This window comes from Verticillium nonalfalfae, assembly GCF_003724135.2.
Source record: "Verticillium nonalfalfae strain VnAa140/NRRL 66861 chromosome Unknown scaffold_5, whole genome shotgun sequence".
NCBI classification, from domain to species: domain Eukaryota; kingdom Fungi; phylum Ascomycota; class Sordariomycetes; order Glomerellales; family Plectosphaerellaceae; genus Verticillium; species Verticillium nonalfalfae.
In genome coordinates this window covers 206,943-223,574 of record NW_021167230.1, presented here as the reverse complement: position 1 = coordinate 223,574, position 16,632 = coordinate 206,943, and the positions used below count along the sequence as shown (strand labels likewise).

General features: G+C 55.7%; 7 protein-coding genes across 7 annotated transcripts; 4 read left to right on the top strand and 3 right to left on the bottom strand.

Annotated features, from left to right (window-relative positions):
* Positions 1–28: 28 nt before the first annotated feature.
* D7B24_006745 (uncharacterized protein) lies at positions 29–1,032 on the bottom strand (the record flags this gene model as incomplete). Its single annotated transcript, XM_028640869.1, has 2 exons — positions 29–917; positions 977–1,032. 2 exons carry the CDS (start codon positions 1,030–1,032, stop codon positions 29–31), a joined length of 945 nt encoding a protein of 314 aa, XP_028498835.1.
* A 326-nt stretch (positions 1,033–1,358) lies between these two features.
* D7B24_006744 (uncharacterized protein) lies at positions 1,359–3,299 on the bottom strand (the record flags this gene model as incomplete). Its single annotated transcript, XM_028640868.1, has 1 exon — positions 1,359–3,299. One exon carries the CDS (start codon positions 3,297–3,299, stop codon positions 1,359–1,361), a length of 1,941 nt encoding a protein of 646 aa, XP_028498834.1.
* A 705-nt stretch (positions 3,300–4,004) lies between these two features.
* Positions 4,005–4,826, top strand: D7B24_006743 (uncharacterized protein; the record flags this gene model as incomplete). The annotated part of the gene is made up of 2 exons (XM_028640867.1): positions 4,005–4,064; positions 4,152–4,826. The coding sequence occupies 2 exons, from the start codon at positions 4,005–4,007 to the stop codon at positions 4,824–4,826; spliced, it is 735 nt and encodes a 244-aa protein (XP_028498833.1).
* Positions 4,827–6,570: 1,744 nt separating this feature from the next.
* Positions 6,571–7,895, top strand: D7B24_006742 (uncharacterized protein; the record flags this gene model as incomplete). The annotated part of the gene is made up of 4 exons (XM_028640866.1): positions 6,571–6,774; positions 6,848–6,955; positions 7,017–7,198; positions 7,265–7,895. The coding sequence occupies 4 exons, from the start codon at positions 6,571–6,573 to the stop codon at positions 7,893–7,895; spliced, it is 1,125 nt and encodes a 374-aa protein (XP_028498832.1).
* Positions 7,896–9,329: 1,434 nt separating this feature from the next.
* Positions 9,330–10,331, top strand: D7B24_006741 (uncharacterized protein; the record flags this gene model as incomplete). Its single annotated transcript, XM_028640865.1, has 1 exon — positions 9,330–10,331. The coding sequence occupies one exon, from the start codon at positions 9,330–9,332 to the stop codon at positions 10,329–10,331; it is 1,002 nt and encodes a 333-aa protein (XP_028498831.1).
* A 113-nt stretch (positions 10,332–10,444) lies between these two features.
* Positions 10,445–12,386, bottom strand: D7B24_006740 (uncharacterized protein; the record flags this gene model as incomplete). The annotated part of the gene is made up of 3 exons (XM_028640864.1): positions 10,445–11,388; positions 11,442–11,929; positions 12,202–12,386. 3 exons carry the CDS (start codon positions 12,384–12,386, stop codon positions 10,445–10,447), a joined length of 1,617 nt encoding a protein of 538 aa, XP_028498830.1.
* A 1,547-nt stretch (positions 12,387–13,933) lies between these two features.
* D7B24_006739 (uncharacterized protein) lies at positions 13,934–15,780 on the top strand (the record flags this gene model as incomplete). Its single annotated transcript, XM_028640863.1, has 5 exons — positions 13,934–14,238; positions 14,305–14,311; positions 14,378–14,827; positions 14,889–15,467; positions 15,532–15,780. 5 exons carry the CDS (start codon positions 13,934–13,936, stop codon positions 15,778–15,780), a joined length of 1,590 nt encoding a protein of 529 aa, XP_028498829.1.
* Positions 15,781–16,632: the final 852 nt, after the last annotated feature.

The window sequence follows — 16,632 nt, the reverse complement described above, 5'->3', positions numbered from 1 at the left end:
ACGTGTCTCCCGACTGAGCAAGATGCTGTCAATGAACAGTCCTCGGGCTCGTAACAATGGGCAGGGGACGCCTCAGTCGTGTGAGAATATCGAGATACTCGGTCGAGTTTGTGGCTGTCAAGATGCCATGCCTCACGTAAAAGTCGAGCATTACCGGCACGCAGTTTGCTTTAAACTCCTCCCTGAGCATAGCCTCCGTGACCTCTTCCACCGACATGAGCAAGAACTCCTCGACCTCATCGTCCATCGGCTTCGGCACCATCGTCTCAGGCATCTCTAGATCGTACACGTACAGAACAGTGGGGAACACGGCGCCCTTGGCATCATTCTTGTGGACGTACGTCACGGCGCCGACGGCTTGGGCGTGCTCTTGGACGTAATCAGTCGGCAGCGACGCCTCCTCGCCCGCCTCGGCGACGATACAGTCCCACGGCTCGTCAGCCGCCTTGACGCCACCAGCAACAGTCGTGTCAAGCATGCCAGGGTACGTGAACAAGTGCCGACTCCGCCTCGGCACCCAGATCTTCAGGCCCTCGGCAGTCCTCACGTACCCTGTCATGTGCGCCCCGCGAGAGCCAATTCCGAATAGGGGCGCCGGGAACCTCTCGATACTGACAGGGTAGTCTGCGCCCATGACGCGAAACGGCTCGCTGTGGCGTCCGTGGACGGACTTGAAGGTGTCGGCGTCCGCCACGATGGCATCGACCACCGCCTGGAAGGCTCGATTGCACCAGCTGCTGGGATCTACGTCAGAGTGCGCATCCTTGACCTGGACGAAGCGGCGCTCGTGGTTGACGACGAAGTCGCCTGTCCAGGGCAATCTCGAGACAGTGGCCGGGACGATGAAACCGTGGGGTCTTCTGTCGCCGGGGAGTAGAAGCTTGTACAAATTACCAAAGTCAAAGTCGAGTGGCACGCTGTCAGTCCCAACACCACGTCAGCCCTGGTCTATTCCGCAAGGGGGCGGACGTCTCACTTGTCGACTGTATCAATCAAGCTCATAAAGCTGGGAAAATTCCGAAACGAGGCCATGTCGCGACTTAAGTTGCCCCTGTCGTATACCAGGTAGTCTATGATGTTCTTTCGCGCCCCTTATATGAGGGAAGGAGAAGGCGCAAGTCTGGGCAACCAGACTGTGGCCCTCAGACTTTCTTTCAGAAGCTTAGGTAAGTCGGTTGGTTTTATGCAAGTTGCATGAGATGTTGTGTTCAAGAATAAAAACAACGATTCGTCCGATGATGGATATAGATTGGCCAGCACCACCGCCAATGGTTAATAGAGACAAATCGCAACGCTGTGGTACAATGATATTATAAAAAGGATTATGATCAACCAGGCACACCAAGCGCTCATGCATGTCACACAATCAGGAACGTCGTCTCGGGCCTCCGTCGCACGATTTCGCCGTCCATGATGCCGTCACAATATGCCTCACCCACAAATGAGAAGCACTCTCCGCCCTGCAGTGGCCGGAGAATGTGAGCAATCCTTGAGCCACAGATAACGACCACAATGTCTCCCTCTGTTGTACCTCCAGCACACATGCCCAGGAACCCACTCCGGGTCACAAACGGCCGCATTCCAAGGAGTCCAGACACAGCGCTTTGATATGTCGAGTATGGCTTTTGGAAATGTCTCAGCTTCGCATAATTAGCCATCTGCTCCTCGGCATCAGCGCCGAAATCATCCGTCACAGCGATTTCCAACAACGCGATACATCGATCATAATGAAATTTGGCGGCGGATGGCGCTCGGCAGGAAAATATGTCGTCGGCGTCGTAGAGGTCGCCGATCGGCACGCGCCACAGTGCCTCGGCACGACGCTGAGGGTCGTCGTAGATCGGGTCCTCTTTTGTCATTGCGAGCTCATAGAGCTGCTGGGCGTCGCGAAAGTTGCTCAGCCTGTCTTGGAAATCGCCGCCGTTCCATTTCGAGGTGACTTGTTCGATTGTGTCGACAATGTAGCCGCGGATTCCTAGAACCGAAGTTGACTCGGTAGGAACCAGAGTGACAGTGGTTTCACCACCAGCCATAAACTGGTGATCATCCACTCTGTCATGGATATGATTGAAGGGTTTCTGCAGCATGGGTCGCCAGTCGGGGACCCACGACGGCAGACGCTCCAAAGCTCGTTCTTTTGGGAACTGGGAATACGACAGTAGTTCGAGTCCTCCGCTCTCAATTATGGCCCTTGCCGCTGCTGTAAACGAAGGGCATGGATCATCATCTGTGTAATCGGGTACGATACCCAGTTGTCCCGCATCAACGGCCAGACCAAGAAGTCCGTAGATGCGATCTGGGATGTATGTGACCAAAGAAGTTCGCTCAGTGAAAAACTTCTTCAAGAGGGCAAGAAGGGTCTCTCCTTCGTCGAGTCCCTGGTTGAACCTTTGTCGACGCCGGCGAGAGCCCAGGATGTGTGCTGAGTTTCGCTGCTGAGCGGCAGCCAGAATCTGCAGTGTTTCCGGTTCCGGTACGTTGTCGGAAAGCCGCACGATGCTGGAGTCAAATACATGGCAGGCCAATGCAACAAGCTCAACTGTAATGGTTTTTGAACCGCATTGAAACACCGCTTCGCGACAGAGGCCGACCTCCTGGATGGTCCAGACGCGTTCAAACCATGATCGCTTATTCCAGGCAATCATGGCCTGAAGCAGAGGTTGAAAGGCCAATCTGCCTCGATCGACGAGGGCCTTAAAGTTGCGCCCGACTTCATCTGAGGGTGTCAAGTCTTGCAACATGGTCTGCAGCAGTGACAGCTTCTCCTTGTTGTAGTAACTCTCAATATCCAGGTCACGCGCTGCTTGGCCGATGTCCTGCCAACAGTCCATCATCTCATCCGAGCCGTCAGCAGAGGGTCCAAGCCACACGATGACCTGATCGGCTTTGCTGTAGATTTTCTCCATGATCTGAACCTGGGTCGTCTTCTCGATTGCGTCAGTTTGATTAATGCAAATTTGGTCGATCCATATCATCACGTCTTGTTCCTCTGAGCGAATGTGGCGGAGGGCTGTGTCTAGAGAAGCTGTGATGGGAAGAGCTGCGCCGGCGACATCGATCCAGTGCGTCCTGTCGCCGATGCCCCACGTATAGGAAAGAGCCTTGAAGGGACGCGGGCTTGCAATGGGGGTTTCGATCAGGCTGCAGCGCAATGGACTGGCGTATCGAAGCTCCGAGGTATCACCTCCTGCCCTGGACAGTTGCAGGATACGGATTTGGCTGCCATCGAGAGGAAGGACAGGGTTATCGTAACTGAAAACCATGGAGGGACGGCCATCATGGTCATGGCCGGGTACCATGGCGAGCGTCGCCGTTTGGCTCAAAGGTCGCAGGCCAGTGGTTGGCAGCGACTTGGACGTTGTGAGGTGCCGGCCTTTGATGCTTGTGCTCAACCGTGCCTCGCCGAGTCGTCCGCAACCAGCGCGACGGATCGCTTGTAATGATGCCGCTGAAGACAGACGTCGACAAGTGCGCAGGTAATACATCGCTTTGCATGGCAGTTTGTCAGTATGGTTGAAGGAGGAAATCGTCCATCAGGCTCGCGTCCGCGAGTGTGAACATCGGCATCCCGGCATCAGCCGCAGCCTACAACGGCAAGGCTCGTGTGATACATGCATGTTGATGGAGTCGCATGGGATTGAGGCTGGCAGCGAACGAACAGGCGCCTTCAGGGAGGGGAGCAGGCTCCGAATCCGCATATATGCATATCAGAGATTATGAACTGAAACGATGGACCCTGGAAAAGCGGCAGAGCCCCGGTAGTGCAATTTTCAGCTGACCATTCCCACCCCGGTGGAAAGGCTCCACGTCCACGGCCCAGGTCCCAGTCCGGCATTGCACTGACCGCCAAGCTCCTGTTGCCTGTCGAGATCCCCCCATCAACAACGAAGAACCAGGACCAACAAACACCAGCCGATTTTCCCAGTGACATACCACCCGTGCGGTGAAGCGAAACCCTACCATACCAGCCGAAAACCCACGATACCCCTCACTTTCTGCTCGCAATGTCGACTACAGAGACAGAAGGCGTCCAGCCACCGGCAAAAAAGGCAAAGCGCGGTCGAGTAAGTTTTTCACAACTCTTTCCATGCCATCCATCCCATTGCTTGAGATCCCTGTCCGCTCAAATTCTGACCCAAAAGTCTGCACAGTCCCAAACAGCAAACTCACCCAACGCCAGCCGCATCCGTGAAAACCAGCGCCGCTCGCGTGCCCAACGAAAAGAGCTCGTCGAAGACCTGCAGCGAAAAGTGCAAGAGTACGAGCAGCGAGGCATTGAAGCCTCTCTGGAAATGCAGCGTGCAGCCCGCGATGTGGCCATCGAAAACTCGAGGCTACGAGCCCTGCTCGCCCAACGGGGCGTCACGAACCACGAGATCGACACACACCTGCGGTACTGCGAGGATGGCATCCCGTGGTACAATCCGAATCAATACATGGCCTCCATCCCCTTTGCTCCCTCGCCGGCAAGAACCGAGACAAACTCGTCGTCTTCACCACCCCACGGCATGACACACGACCAGCCGCCCCTCGACCCTCTGTCGGTTCTGGCCAATGCTAGCACACATCATGACTACGTGTCCAGAGCCTTTGGTGAGTTCAAGGCTGCTGCGACGCCGACAAAGTATATGGCTGTGGAGCACAGCCATGCGGCTTTTCCCGCAGCTTCGCCGCACGAGATGTCTTGCAATGCTGCAGCTCGCATCATTGCCGACATGCAAGGGCATTCGGATGACCGCAGGGCCAGGACGGCGTTGGGCTGCGGTGCGTCCGCCCGAGACTGTGTCGTGAAAAATGTGACTGTGTTCCGGGCGATGGAGCAATGATGACAGACGACAAAGGACAGGCGACCGAGGATGACGGATGACCCGTCCACGACGAAGCGCCGCCCGCTGGCTCGCAGACAGATCGATACCAGTGCTGTACTGCTGCCAAGGCTGCTTCGAAGCCCGGCTGGCTTTGATCGACAAATGCTCGAGCGAGCTGGAGCGAGCAAAAGTTGCATCCAGCAGTGAACGACAGCATTAATAGGCAGGCAGGGCCCCCAGACATTGCCAATCGGACAAGGGCCTCATGAAGGAACTGCGCTGGACAGATTAAGAAAATGCCCAAAGAAGGCACCCACACATTGCCCTCCTATCAGTGCGGCATTGGGCAATGTGGCATGGCTTTGCGTCGAGAGACCCCACACAGATCTACGACGCATCAAGATCCATGCTGATGATGTTAGATTCCGTCAGAAAAGAATTCAACATCTCCTCTTATTAATTTTCTTAACTTCTGTTCATTTTCCGCTCCGTTCCGAGCCGCTCGTCCTGACTTCGCCGATCCGAACTGCCGTGCTGACAACTGACAAACGGGCTGCTGCCCAGTACGAACAACATGAAGCAAGAATTTTCACCCGGATGCATCGTGGCCCACCACACGTGGCTCAGCTCGCCGAGGACCTGCATTGGTCTAGTCACTTGCAGCTTGGCGTCTTTCTACCCGCCTTCCCGCCCAACCAACCCGTCAATCATCTCGCCCTGGGGGCACGACAGCCTGGGTGACAGGTCGGGACCAGGAGTCTTCTCGGTCGGTGGCAAGGACTGGCGATTGCGTGTCCGGATCCCTCCCATCTTCTAACGAGTTCGTGTTGATGCTCGCACGCAGAAGAAGAAAAAAGAATCCACCCTCGCTGAGTTCGACGTGCAACTCAGACATCGCGTGGTCCTTCTCCACATGTTTCGTCGCTAGTCCTTCGCGTCTCGGGAATATCGAGAATTCGCAATGAACCATACCGTTAACTAGCGATCCTTGGCCTGAAGGTTGTCGCCTCCAGCGGCCTTCGGTGATGAGGCACGACCGCGCGACCGACGCTCATTATTAACCTTTGCGCTCTTGGCCTTTTGCCTCACGAGACACACCTCTCCTGATGCCAAAGGCCCGACAATGACAAAGAAGTTCTTCGGGGGTGGGAGCCGTCCCCAGGTACGGCCCCTAGTCCGCCGCCACGAGACACATGTCTCCATTCCGCGAAGCGCAATACGGAAAGGCCCTTCCTAGCGTACGGATGGTGCACTCTAGCCCAGAGACGCGGTCGCTCCACCTAGGCAATGCTCAGGTAATAGGGACCGCATTTTATGCCGCCAGCGGCCGGGTCACGATACAGATCCGTCCAAACCACCGAGGCTCGCAGCCTGGACCTCGCCGGTCTGCGACGCCACTGAGCGTGGAAACCGCAGTAGTTCCTACCACCACCGTCAATCATGCGAGCAGGACCCAGACGGCATAATGGAGTCGTACGTCTGTTCTTTGAATAAGACCCTCTTCCACCCCGCCTCGTCACTTCTCTTACCACTTTCTCCCCCGCGATTTTGGGTCACCGGCCTTCCTGATCCATTGTCCGAGGGCCCCCCTCCTCAACAAGGTCCGACCCCCGAAGACGACTGGTCGCACGACCAGACCGACCTGAGGTGTTGAAGCCGACCGGTCGCCGTCCGGGCCATCCGAAAACGCTCACCTCGCCGAATGAGAGGCTAAGGTTACGAAAAGAAGAAGAAGAAGAAGACGACCAGCCTCCTGCCTACGATGGCGAGGTTCCCACCGCCTGAGGTCCTCGCCTCCTGGCCCGAGCCCAACTTTGTGGACCCCATCAACAGAGGTCCGGCTTTGATGATAGTCGAGCTCACAATCCTACCCATCGCTCTGGTCTGCCTGGCTCTTCGACTCTATGTCAGGTTATGCATCATCCGAAAGAGTTGGTGGGATGACTGGCTGATGGTTGGTGGCGCGGTACGTCCCCCCCCTGGCTCTTGTCATTGTCACATGTCAGTCGTGAGATGAATTTGGCTGATCTTTTCATCAGGTATTCGCTTCCGGAGTCACCGTCTGCGTCATCTTGGCGACCCAGTTCTACGGATGGAATCTGCACGTATGGGACTTGACGCCACAACAGATGCAGCAAGGCCGCCAGGTAAGCCGCATCACGGTGTTTTTGGTTTGGCTGTCGGCTGTGTGCTAACAAGATGCTGTAGATCTCCATTGCTGCCCAGACCATCTTCCTCTTCGCTTCTGGCCTCACCAAATTGTCCATGTTGGCCAGTTACCTGCGGATTGCACCTCTCGGCTCGGCATTCCGGAAACTCACTTGGGCGACCATCTACGTCGTCTTTGCACTGATTTGGATCTTCATCATCGTCCTCTGGACACAATGCATGTGAGTCTCGACCCCACTCCCGACACGCAACAGTTCAATTCCCCCCTGACATGCCGTCCACCTTAGCCCCGTGGCCCACTACTGGCACCTCTCGCCCTCGTCGGCTGACAGCTGCATCGGCGAGTGGCCCCCTCTCGCCGCGCAGGCCATCACCACGGTCGTCACGGACCTCATTGTCACGGTCCTCCCGATGCCGACCCTCTGGAAGCTCCGCCTTCCCGTCTATCAGCGTATCGGCCTCATGGTCCTCTTCGGCTTCGGCGTCATCGTCGTCGTCGCCGGCGCCATGCGCACCTACTGGACCAATTACGTCACCGTCCACACCTACGACGTCACCTGGGACGGCTTTGCCCTATGGATGTGGACTGCCATTGAGTGCAACCTTGGCATCATCTGCGGCTGCGTGCCTGTCCTCCGCCGCCTGCTGCCGCAGCGCATGGGCGGGTCGAGCGGCACCGGTGGACGAAGCACGAGACCCGACCCTGCGGCGCCGCAGACGATCGGCACGGCCGTCACGAGGCCGAAGAAGGGCCCCGCGGGCGCGACGGTCGCGGAGGAGCCGTGGGAGGAGCACGGGCTCGAGACCATGTCGTCGAGGGGTGGCGCGAATACGCCCGTCAAGGAGCCGCCGCCGGGGTGGCTGCCGATCAATGACACTTGGAATCGGGGCCCTTATGGCGTGCACGATAGGGTATGAAACGGCTAGGGAGGATGTAATGAATGTGTTGTGATTGATCAATCTCGAGTGTGTGCGCTGCGTGGTGTGAAATTTGGTGTGGCTGACCGACCTTGGGCCTGGTTCATCGGCTTCTTCAAGGTAAGCAGCCATGGTGGAGTTGTTGCCATTGGGAGGGACAGACGTGTGTCGTAGGCTTCAGTGTGATGTCAACGCTCTCCAGCGGCTGTTGGTCATTGAGATGGCTCCTGGGAAGTGTTGTCAACCGACCTGGGACATTGTCAAATTTTCTTAGTCTCCATCCAGAGGCATCGTGACGACCCACTTTCCGACTACCTAGTACCATCAGCTGAGGCTTCTGCACGCTCTGGACGGCAAGCCCGTGCTAACAGCATTTGTTTCTGGAGAACTCGTCAATCAGCCTGAAGACTCTGAAGCTCATCATTAGAATTGGCAAAGGAGTGTCGTTGCCATGCAGCATGGCGCATTTATCGGCAATGCCCTCTTTGCTGCAAACTACCGGGTGGCGATGAGTTCAGCTAAGGATGAAGAGAAGTAAGTCCTAGCAGCATTATGGGCAAGCTGAAAATCAGGAAGAAGCTTCATGTGCAGAGTGTAATGACACGGGGTCTGGTCACCTTGACCTAACAGCGGGCCAACAGCAGAGAAACGTTGTCGTGCGAGATGTTGAGTAGATATAGACGATGAGTCTCGGCTGAGATTAAGTACTACGATACTACGATAGTATATGTTAGTATATGTTGTGATTGATATGTTGTGATTGAAGAGTTTCCTGCCGCTGGCTAGACGCTGAACTGTGGGTTGGGCGTCTGGTTTTAGGGTGAGACCATCTACATACGGAGAAAGTCACGAAATTAACATCATAAGCATCAAGTAGGAAAAAATTGTCACCTACTTATTTGTTGAGTTGGGACTTCGAAGTTCTGTATTCAAGGCGATGAGGATATTGACCCTTCCCCTCTTCTCCAGTCGCTTTGACTCAGATGTACTGCAAGCAGCGTATCTAAGCCTGTCCCCGGACTCGAACAAGCAAAGCAACCGGATCAGCCGAGGCAGGATTCGAACCTGCTGCCCACCAGCAGCTTGAGGTAGCTACTGAAGATGCGACAGCCTACCAATTGGCCCATTGCATCAGCTCGTCTGTTTTGTTGACAAGGCCTTCGTTTGTTTGGTTGATATAGGAAGTGGCGCGTCTGCATAATGTTTGTGTTCCTTCCAGTTGTAGTTGAGGCCGAGGGTGAATGGTGAGTGGGCAACTGCTCTAACAGACTTTCGGCGCAACTGCCCGTTCAAGAGAACAGGCTGGGCAAGTCGTCGACAATCTTGGGATATTGAAAGACTTAGACTTCTTATTTTTCGGCCAACTCCTCACGAACCACAAGATACGGCCACCAATATCTACAACTCAGCGTCCCGACCAGCATCCGAACAACCATGGATCATCGCAAGTCCATCCACGAGCCGGGTGCTTTAAGTGGCTCCAGCACTCAAATTGGACTCGGCCTGAAATTTCCCAACATCGACCCAAACCCCTCGGACAGAGGTGGCATGCCAGATGCCAATGAACTGGCTTATCAGTTCGAAGGCAGCATGAGACTCCAGCCATCCGAAGAAGAGTCTATCAACGTTGCGCAGTACGACCTTCGCGTCAAACTCGGAAACAACGGCGTCAATGTAATGCCCGCTCCCGGACATCGTTTCTGGCAGTTCAAGTCACCGCACAATTTCGGCAAAATGCGACCGCGGGACGGCATGCGGTACATCGACCCCGCCAACGTGGACCACGTCTTCTCAGGCGGCCAGCGCACCAGCCACCTCGTCGACGCGTTCAAACTGAGCGCCGTCGTCGACAATGAAAAGTACAATTTCGCCTACATTGACAAGAAGATGGCAGAGATCATCAACGAGATGACCACGCACATCTCGAAATTCGATCCAAAGCGTCCGGTAGGCTGGATCAGATACGCCACCAACAAGGTGCCCGTCCTGCGCCGTCCGAGCGCCGACCCCTTCGTTACGCTCGAGCTCACGGTCCGGCTGGTCCGGGGCCGCCAGAACGGGCTCCGCGAGCCGCTGTCCGGCCAGGGACCCTGCCAGACGGCGTTGGCCGTCGATGCGTTCCTCGCCGAGATGGCGCGTCCGCGCGGCCTCTTCCAGACAGTCTTTCCCGACTACGGCGGTCTGCTTGATGGATTGGATGCTGAGGGGAAGGTGCTTGGAAGCATGGGAACGGATGGAAAGCCTGTCACGCTGGATGAAGGCCCTGCGCCTGTTGATTACATCTGGACGTCGGATGACGAGGGAGAGGGCAACGCGAAGGGCGCCGGACGTGGAGGGGACGTCGAGGACTATGGCGAGGGCATGGAGGATCACTTGGACGCGTTTGACCAGATGGAGGACGACAATGACACAGAAAACGTCCACAGCGGTTGGTAAAGAACAGAACTGATACAGAGAAGAGGTGCTGTACTCTACGCAACCTAACCGAATGACTACAAGAAGCTGCTGACCGCACGTGTATGTAACCACATCCATTATTCCTGTCATCATCATCTTTTACGACTTGAGTCCTTCTTTTCGAACGGTTTCCAGTTTCCAAACCATGGGAAATCCGACATGGCCTTCTTCACCGTGATCGAGCTGATAAGCAGCACGACGCCTAGCGTCAACCCGGCGCTCGGCGCAGCAACGACCGCCCACACCCACAATGTGTGCCCCAGCTCAGACACCTTGGATTGCATCGACAGCAGCGCGGCTATGAAGCTCAACGGCAGGAACAGCGTCGCCAGCCACGTGAGTCGGTGCAGATTGCGGTTGTCGGCCATGCTGCGGCGCGAGTCGTCAACGATGGACGTCTGCACCGCCAGCTGGGTCAGACGCTCGAGACGCTTCTGGAACTCCTCCATGGCGCCGAGAGCGAGGGCGAAATCGCGCTTGTACGGTTGCAGGACAACATCGGTGATGAGATCGTGGACGCGGCCGTCGTTGTTAGTCTGGTAGGCGAGCCAGGCGCGCGTATCAAAGTCACTGCCACGCATGGTTTCGATGTGCGAAGAGGAGTGGAAGACGCGGAGAAGCATGTCTGAGAGCATTTCGCGGAAAACAGGGATGAAGCGGCGCCATGCGTGGAGCTTGCGCATGCGGCCGTCTATGTCGTCGGGGTTTTTGACAAAGTGTTGGGGGTAGGCAAGTTCCCAATCAATGATATTTAGCCGGGCTTTGACATAATCAATGATCAGAAGCCACTCTGATGCAAGTAGATGGAGGAGGGCAGCCATTGGGATGTGAATGCGTGACGGGCATTCTTCAAATGACAGCTGAGGAAAACACTCTGGCTTCTGGGCCCAGTGAACAAAGTCGTCAAAAATCGACGTTTGCTTGGGGCCCTCCGGCAAGGGATCACTCCGCAGGGGATAGGGAGGTTTCTCCCAATTCTTGTATCCTTTCCACAGTGGCGCTCCTTTTTGTATGGTCGGATCAAGGAGAAGGATGGCTTGTTGAAGAAGGTTATTATGGTGAGTGTTGCAGGTCTCGATGTGCACATACCAGTCTCGGGCTCTCCGACAGAACCTCTCTTTTTGGTCCACAATGATGCCTTGGATCTCATAAAAGACGTGAGCGCGCCTGAATCATCCCACTTACACCCGCGGTTCTCGTCGTCATCTGCTCGACGCTCAACGTTGAACTTAATCTCCTCTCCACGAGCATCCTTGCTATAAGTCGTATCTTTTTGGAAGTACCGTGCGCGAGGAAACCTGATCTGGAACCAGCGCCGCTGTTCAAGGTCAACCTCGAGGGTTGCGGCGTCTTTCCAGGGATCGCGTGGATTATTCCAGGCATAGGCGTACAGATGCTCGCGGAAAAAGTCAGGTTCCACACCAAACTTGTAACCAAGTGCTTCAATGACGGTTTGCGAGAGGTCCTCTACAACGAAGAGACGGAGTGTAAGATTCTGGTCAGGCTTCAAGCCAGCCAAGCCCGCTTTGAGGCTGTCTCGGGTCTTATATAATGTGCACTGGGGCGGCTTTTGGTCCCTACAGTATTCGAGCAAGCATACGTTGGTGCGCAATAGTCGTCCTGCTCTCGGACCAGGGTCGTTTTCGGCAGCTTTCTCCTGCCACCGTGCTGTGACTGTGCCGATGTTCATAAAATCGGCTAGCCAACGTAAGTGTGGCCACTGGTGGTCGGCGCTGGAAATATCCCTCACATGAGTGTGATAGGGATCCCTGGTTGCTATCAATGCGAGTCCAACCACGTAGCCAAAGCGCAGAGCCTTTGCAGACGCAGCAGTGTTTTAGTGACGTACGGGTTCGGCTCCAAATTCATCCACTTCTCCCGCCATTCGCCTTGGCCGCCATAGGCATCCCCATATGGATATGGATTCACGCCCTCTTGTTTGATGAAATTGTATACATCCCGAATCACGGTTCCTTGTGGTGTGGGGCTGCTGTCCGATGTGGATTTGGCGCATGCCTCGGGGGTGCGAGGCATCTTGGGACAATATCGCTGGGCGTTGCTGGGTGGCTCACTGGTAGGACTTTCTCGTGATGATGAGGGAAAGATCAGATTCTGGCGCCGCGCAAAAAGGTGAGAAGGGTTACGGTCTTTCTTATTCCGTTCCGAAGACGAGCGAGCAACGTGGCGGCGGCTCTTCAACCATGTCTGCAGCAACTGCCTCGTGCCAAAGTCCGCGACCAGGCCATTTGATGGGGGTCGCACAGCGTATATGGCTGTTCAGCTCATGCTGGACGGGCGGGGGCTGACAGGTCGATTACGGCATGCCATTTGCCAGCCTTGTCGGGTGTCAGCATTCAACTTGGGAGCCGTCATGTCGACAAAGCTTTGGTCGAGATACATTGTTGAGCGCAACGTCATTGTAGTGCCGGCCTCGGATCAACTGGGCAAAGTGGATGTCGAGGCTGTGGAAGGCATGCGCCACCCTTCTTATGATGCCTGGCAAGAAAGCTTAATGAACACTGCCGCAGTCGGGGGGGGGGATAGAAGCTTGGGTGCTGTTCCCGAGAGATATGGTTTCGATGGAAATGGCCAGACCACTGATGACTAAGTTAGGCACGTGTTGACCAAGGGCATCAATAAGGAAAATGGGGGGACAAGACCAACCCGAGGAGCCTGGAATGCAGTGCAGACTCGGGGTCTCGAAGCCACGTCCTCCCAGCGAACGGTCTGCAGGGATGGCTCGAGCCTAAGGTACCTAAAGTAGCCGGCCCCATGAAGTGATCATCTGGGTCACACTCGGGAACCTGCAAGACCTTGTCTCGGGCAAGGAGAGATCGAGCGAGGTCCAGCGACGGTAGCCAGAATCCGAGCCAGAATATTTCCAGAATCCATGCAAGCCGAGCATCTAGTCATTCAGCTTCTCGCCTACCTAGTCAGGATCATCACGACAATCTCATCGATCCATCGTCGTGCCGCATGGGGTTGATGGCCTCTGATGGGTCAACACCAAGGCTGTGCTTGCTTGTCCAGGCGTCGGCCACGCGACTTGACGAGCCGAGGGGGAGGGGGGCCTGGGACCCGAATGCGATGTCTTGAATCTCCCTTGCCAGTTCGGTTTCCCTGGGCTGAATGCTGGTTCGAGGTTCAATTGGCGATGATTCGTGGTTCAGCGGGCAGCTACAGAGCCCCGAAAGCGAGACCGAGCATTGGGGATCCTTGAAGCGGCCCCCTTTACCTAATCAAACTCGGGGCGCCAAATGGGGTCGCCTGTGAGCCCGACCAGTCGCCGTCGCTTGCGAGGGACCCACGTTGCACAACTCTTGTGCGCCGGAACGCGTGAGAGTATCACTTCCGAGAAGTATTGCATAAACCTTGTCCTAGATATAGGTCAATGGTCACCCGACTTTCTCGTTGCCCATCTTGAAAATTATGGTACCGATAAACTTCCTGCTTCCTTATTTTTTCCCTGGTCTTTTTTAATTTGGTTTCTTAGAGGGCAAAGAGAGAAAAAAAAAAGAGAATAAAAGAACCACACACAACCCACCATACCCTTGAACCTAGGTGCCACAGCTCCTGAAGCCATGGCCGACGAACGACCAGCAACAAATACGACAGATGTCGATCTGGAAAAGGGTCACAGCAGGCCGAGTTCTTCTCAGGAGCTCAAGCCAAAGACCGAGCCTGAGTCTGATTCCCTCCACACGAATGAGAAGACTCTCAACAACGAACCAGAACAGGAGCCCGAACACAACACCGAGCCTCAACCAGTCGATGACCCCAACCTTGTCGACTGGGACGGCCCTGATGACCCTGAGAACCCCATGAACTGGCCCGACAGGCAAAAATGGCTCAATATTGGTCTCATCTCTCTGTTAACTTTTGTGACGTGAGTTCCCCCCCCCCTGCTTAGCCTCGATCCGATGTCTCTGGCTAACACGCTTCTCCTATCCAGACCACTGGTAAGACGGAACCAAAATCATCATACTACCGTGGCTCCTACTGACACCTAGTTTCTCTTAAAATAGGGCTCTTCCATGTTCGCACCTGGTATCCCTGCCATCATGGTGCAGTTTGGAGAAACGTCATCCATCACGGCCACCTTTGTCGTCTCTGTCTATATTCTCGGCTTCGCCTTCGGGCCCCTCATCGTCGCTCCCGTCAGTGAGATGTGGGGTCGTCGCCCCCTTTACATCTGGGGCAACATCTTCTTTGTCCTCTTCTCGGTCGGCACCGCCCTCTCCCAGAACATGGATATGATGATGGCCTTCCGTTTTCTCATGGGCGTCGCCGGCTCCGTGCCGATCACTATCGGCAGTGGCAGCATCTCCGATATCATGCCCGTCGAGATGCGCGGCCGCGCCATGTCCGCCTGGGCCCTCGGCCCCCTACTGGGTCCCTGCATCGGCCCCGTCGCCGGTGGCTATCTCATCAGGGAGACGAGCTGGCGCTGGGTCTACTGGCTCGTCTGCATTGTCGTATGTGTATTCCATCCGTTGTTTCTCCAAGTCGAAGAGATCGCTAACAGACAGAACACAGGGCGGCATCTGCATCCCGCCCTCATTCCTCTACATGAAGGAGACGTACGCCCCCATCCTCATCGAGCGCAAGGTCATGAAGCTGCGCAAAGAGACAGGCAACAACAACCTGCACAGCAAGCTTGACTCGGGCCAGAGCGTCGCCGACAAGTTCAAGATCGCCATCCTCCGCCCCGTCAAGCTCCTCTTCCTCGTGCCCATCGTCACGAGCATGGCCCTCTACGTCGCCATTGTCTACGGCATCCTCTACCTGCTCATCACGACCTTCTCCTTTGTCTACCGCGACCAGTACGGCTTCGACGAGGGCACCGTCGGCCTGACCTTCCTGCCCGCCGGCATCGGCATGATGATCGGCGTCGTCGTCTTCGGCGCCCTCTCCGACATGCTCGTCAAGCGCCGCATGGCCGCCGGCGGCGACCTCTTGCCCGAGATCCGTCTGACGCCCGCCGTCGCCCTACCCTGCGCCACCGTCCTGCCCATCGGCCTCTTCATCTACGGCTGGACGACCGAGAAGCAGGTCCACTACATCGTCCCCATGATCGGCGTCGTCATCTTCAGCGCCGGCCTCATGGGCGTCATGGTACGTTGCCCGTGCCCTGTGCCTCCTGCCCCCCAGTGTGCATGCCCACTAACGCGACGCGCAGATGTGCATCCAGAACTACCTCCTCGACACCTTCCCCCGCTACGCCGCCTCCGTCACCGCCGCCCTCGCCGTCCTGCGCTCCCTCGCCGGCGCCCTGCTGCCCCTCGGCGGCCTCGAGATGTATAACGCCCTCGGCCTCGGCTGGGGCAACAGCCTCCTCGGCTTCCTCTCCGCCGCCATGATCCCGCTGCCGCTCCTCTTCTACCTCTACGGCGCCAAGCTGCGCGCCAAGTCCAACCCCCAGCTGTGAGGGGCTTGGGCGGTTTTATTTTGTTGTTTCGCTGCATGTGCATTGAAGCCCGTTGTTCTTTTTCGGCCGGCGTTGGGGAGGGTTACTGGGACTCAGCATAGTATAGACGATCGCTGTCGGTAATTTGTAGATACTGGGTGGGCCGTAGCTTGCCTTCGAGGAGTTTCAAGACAGTCTGAAGGATGCTAATTTCCTGATAAATACATGTGGCTCAAAAGTTCTGGGCAGAGTGTTGTCTGGGAAGTTGGTGTGTCGTGAGCGTGACTAGTGCTTCCAACTGCGTCATCTTTGAGTTCGATAAACGTATACAATATGAACATTCAATGTGAGAGAGGGAATGAATTTTAAGCAATGGAAATTCTAGCCTTACATACACATGCTTTTTGACAAAAACGGAAGGACTGAGCAAGTATCCTTGCTGTACAAAACCGCTTGAACTGTGAAAGAAGGGAATCATACTTCTGGACGTGCGCATTATGCTTCTTGGCGAAATGTGGTGCCCTAGAAAGTACGGTCATCGGTTCTCCCTACAACCTTTTGCGATTGCTTGGCGTCAAGCTAGTCTCTTCACAGACCCTGGAAGGTGCCAAGTTGTACTAAGATTCCAGCTGCGGAATGGGAATCTTTCATCAAGTCCAATTGCTCGCTTGCTTAAAGGATGATGCCCGAGACCCGGCGACTTTGCCTCTCGCACGTTCTCTGAAATTGGTAGTCGTGCCTTGTGTTCTAGCGACGAGTCTACGATGCTTACCTGGGTTTCGGCTGCTAGGGACATAGCGCATTATGACCATACTTATGGCCTTATATGGGAGATGCCATATCGTATGAGAAAGCTCAATTTCGATGCCGTCA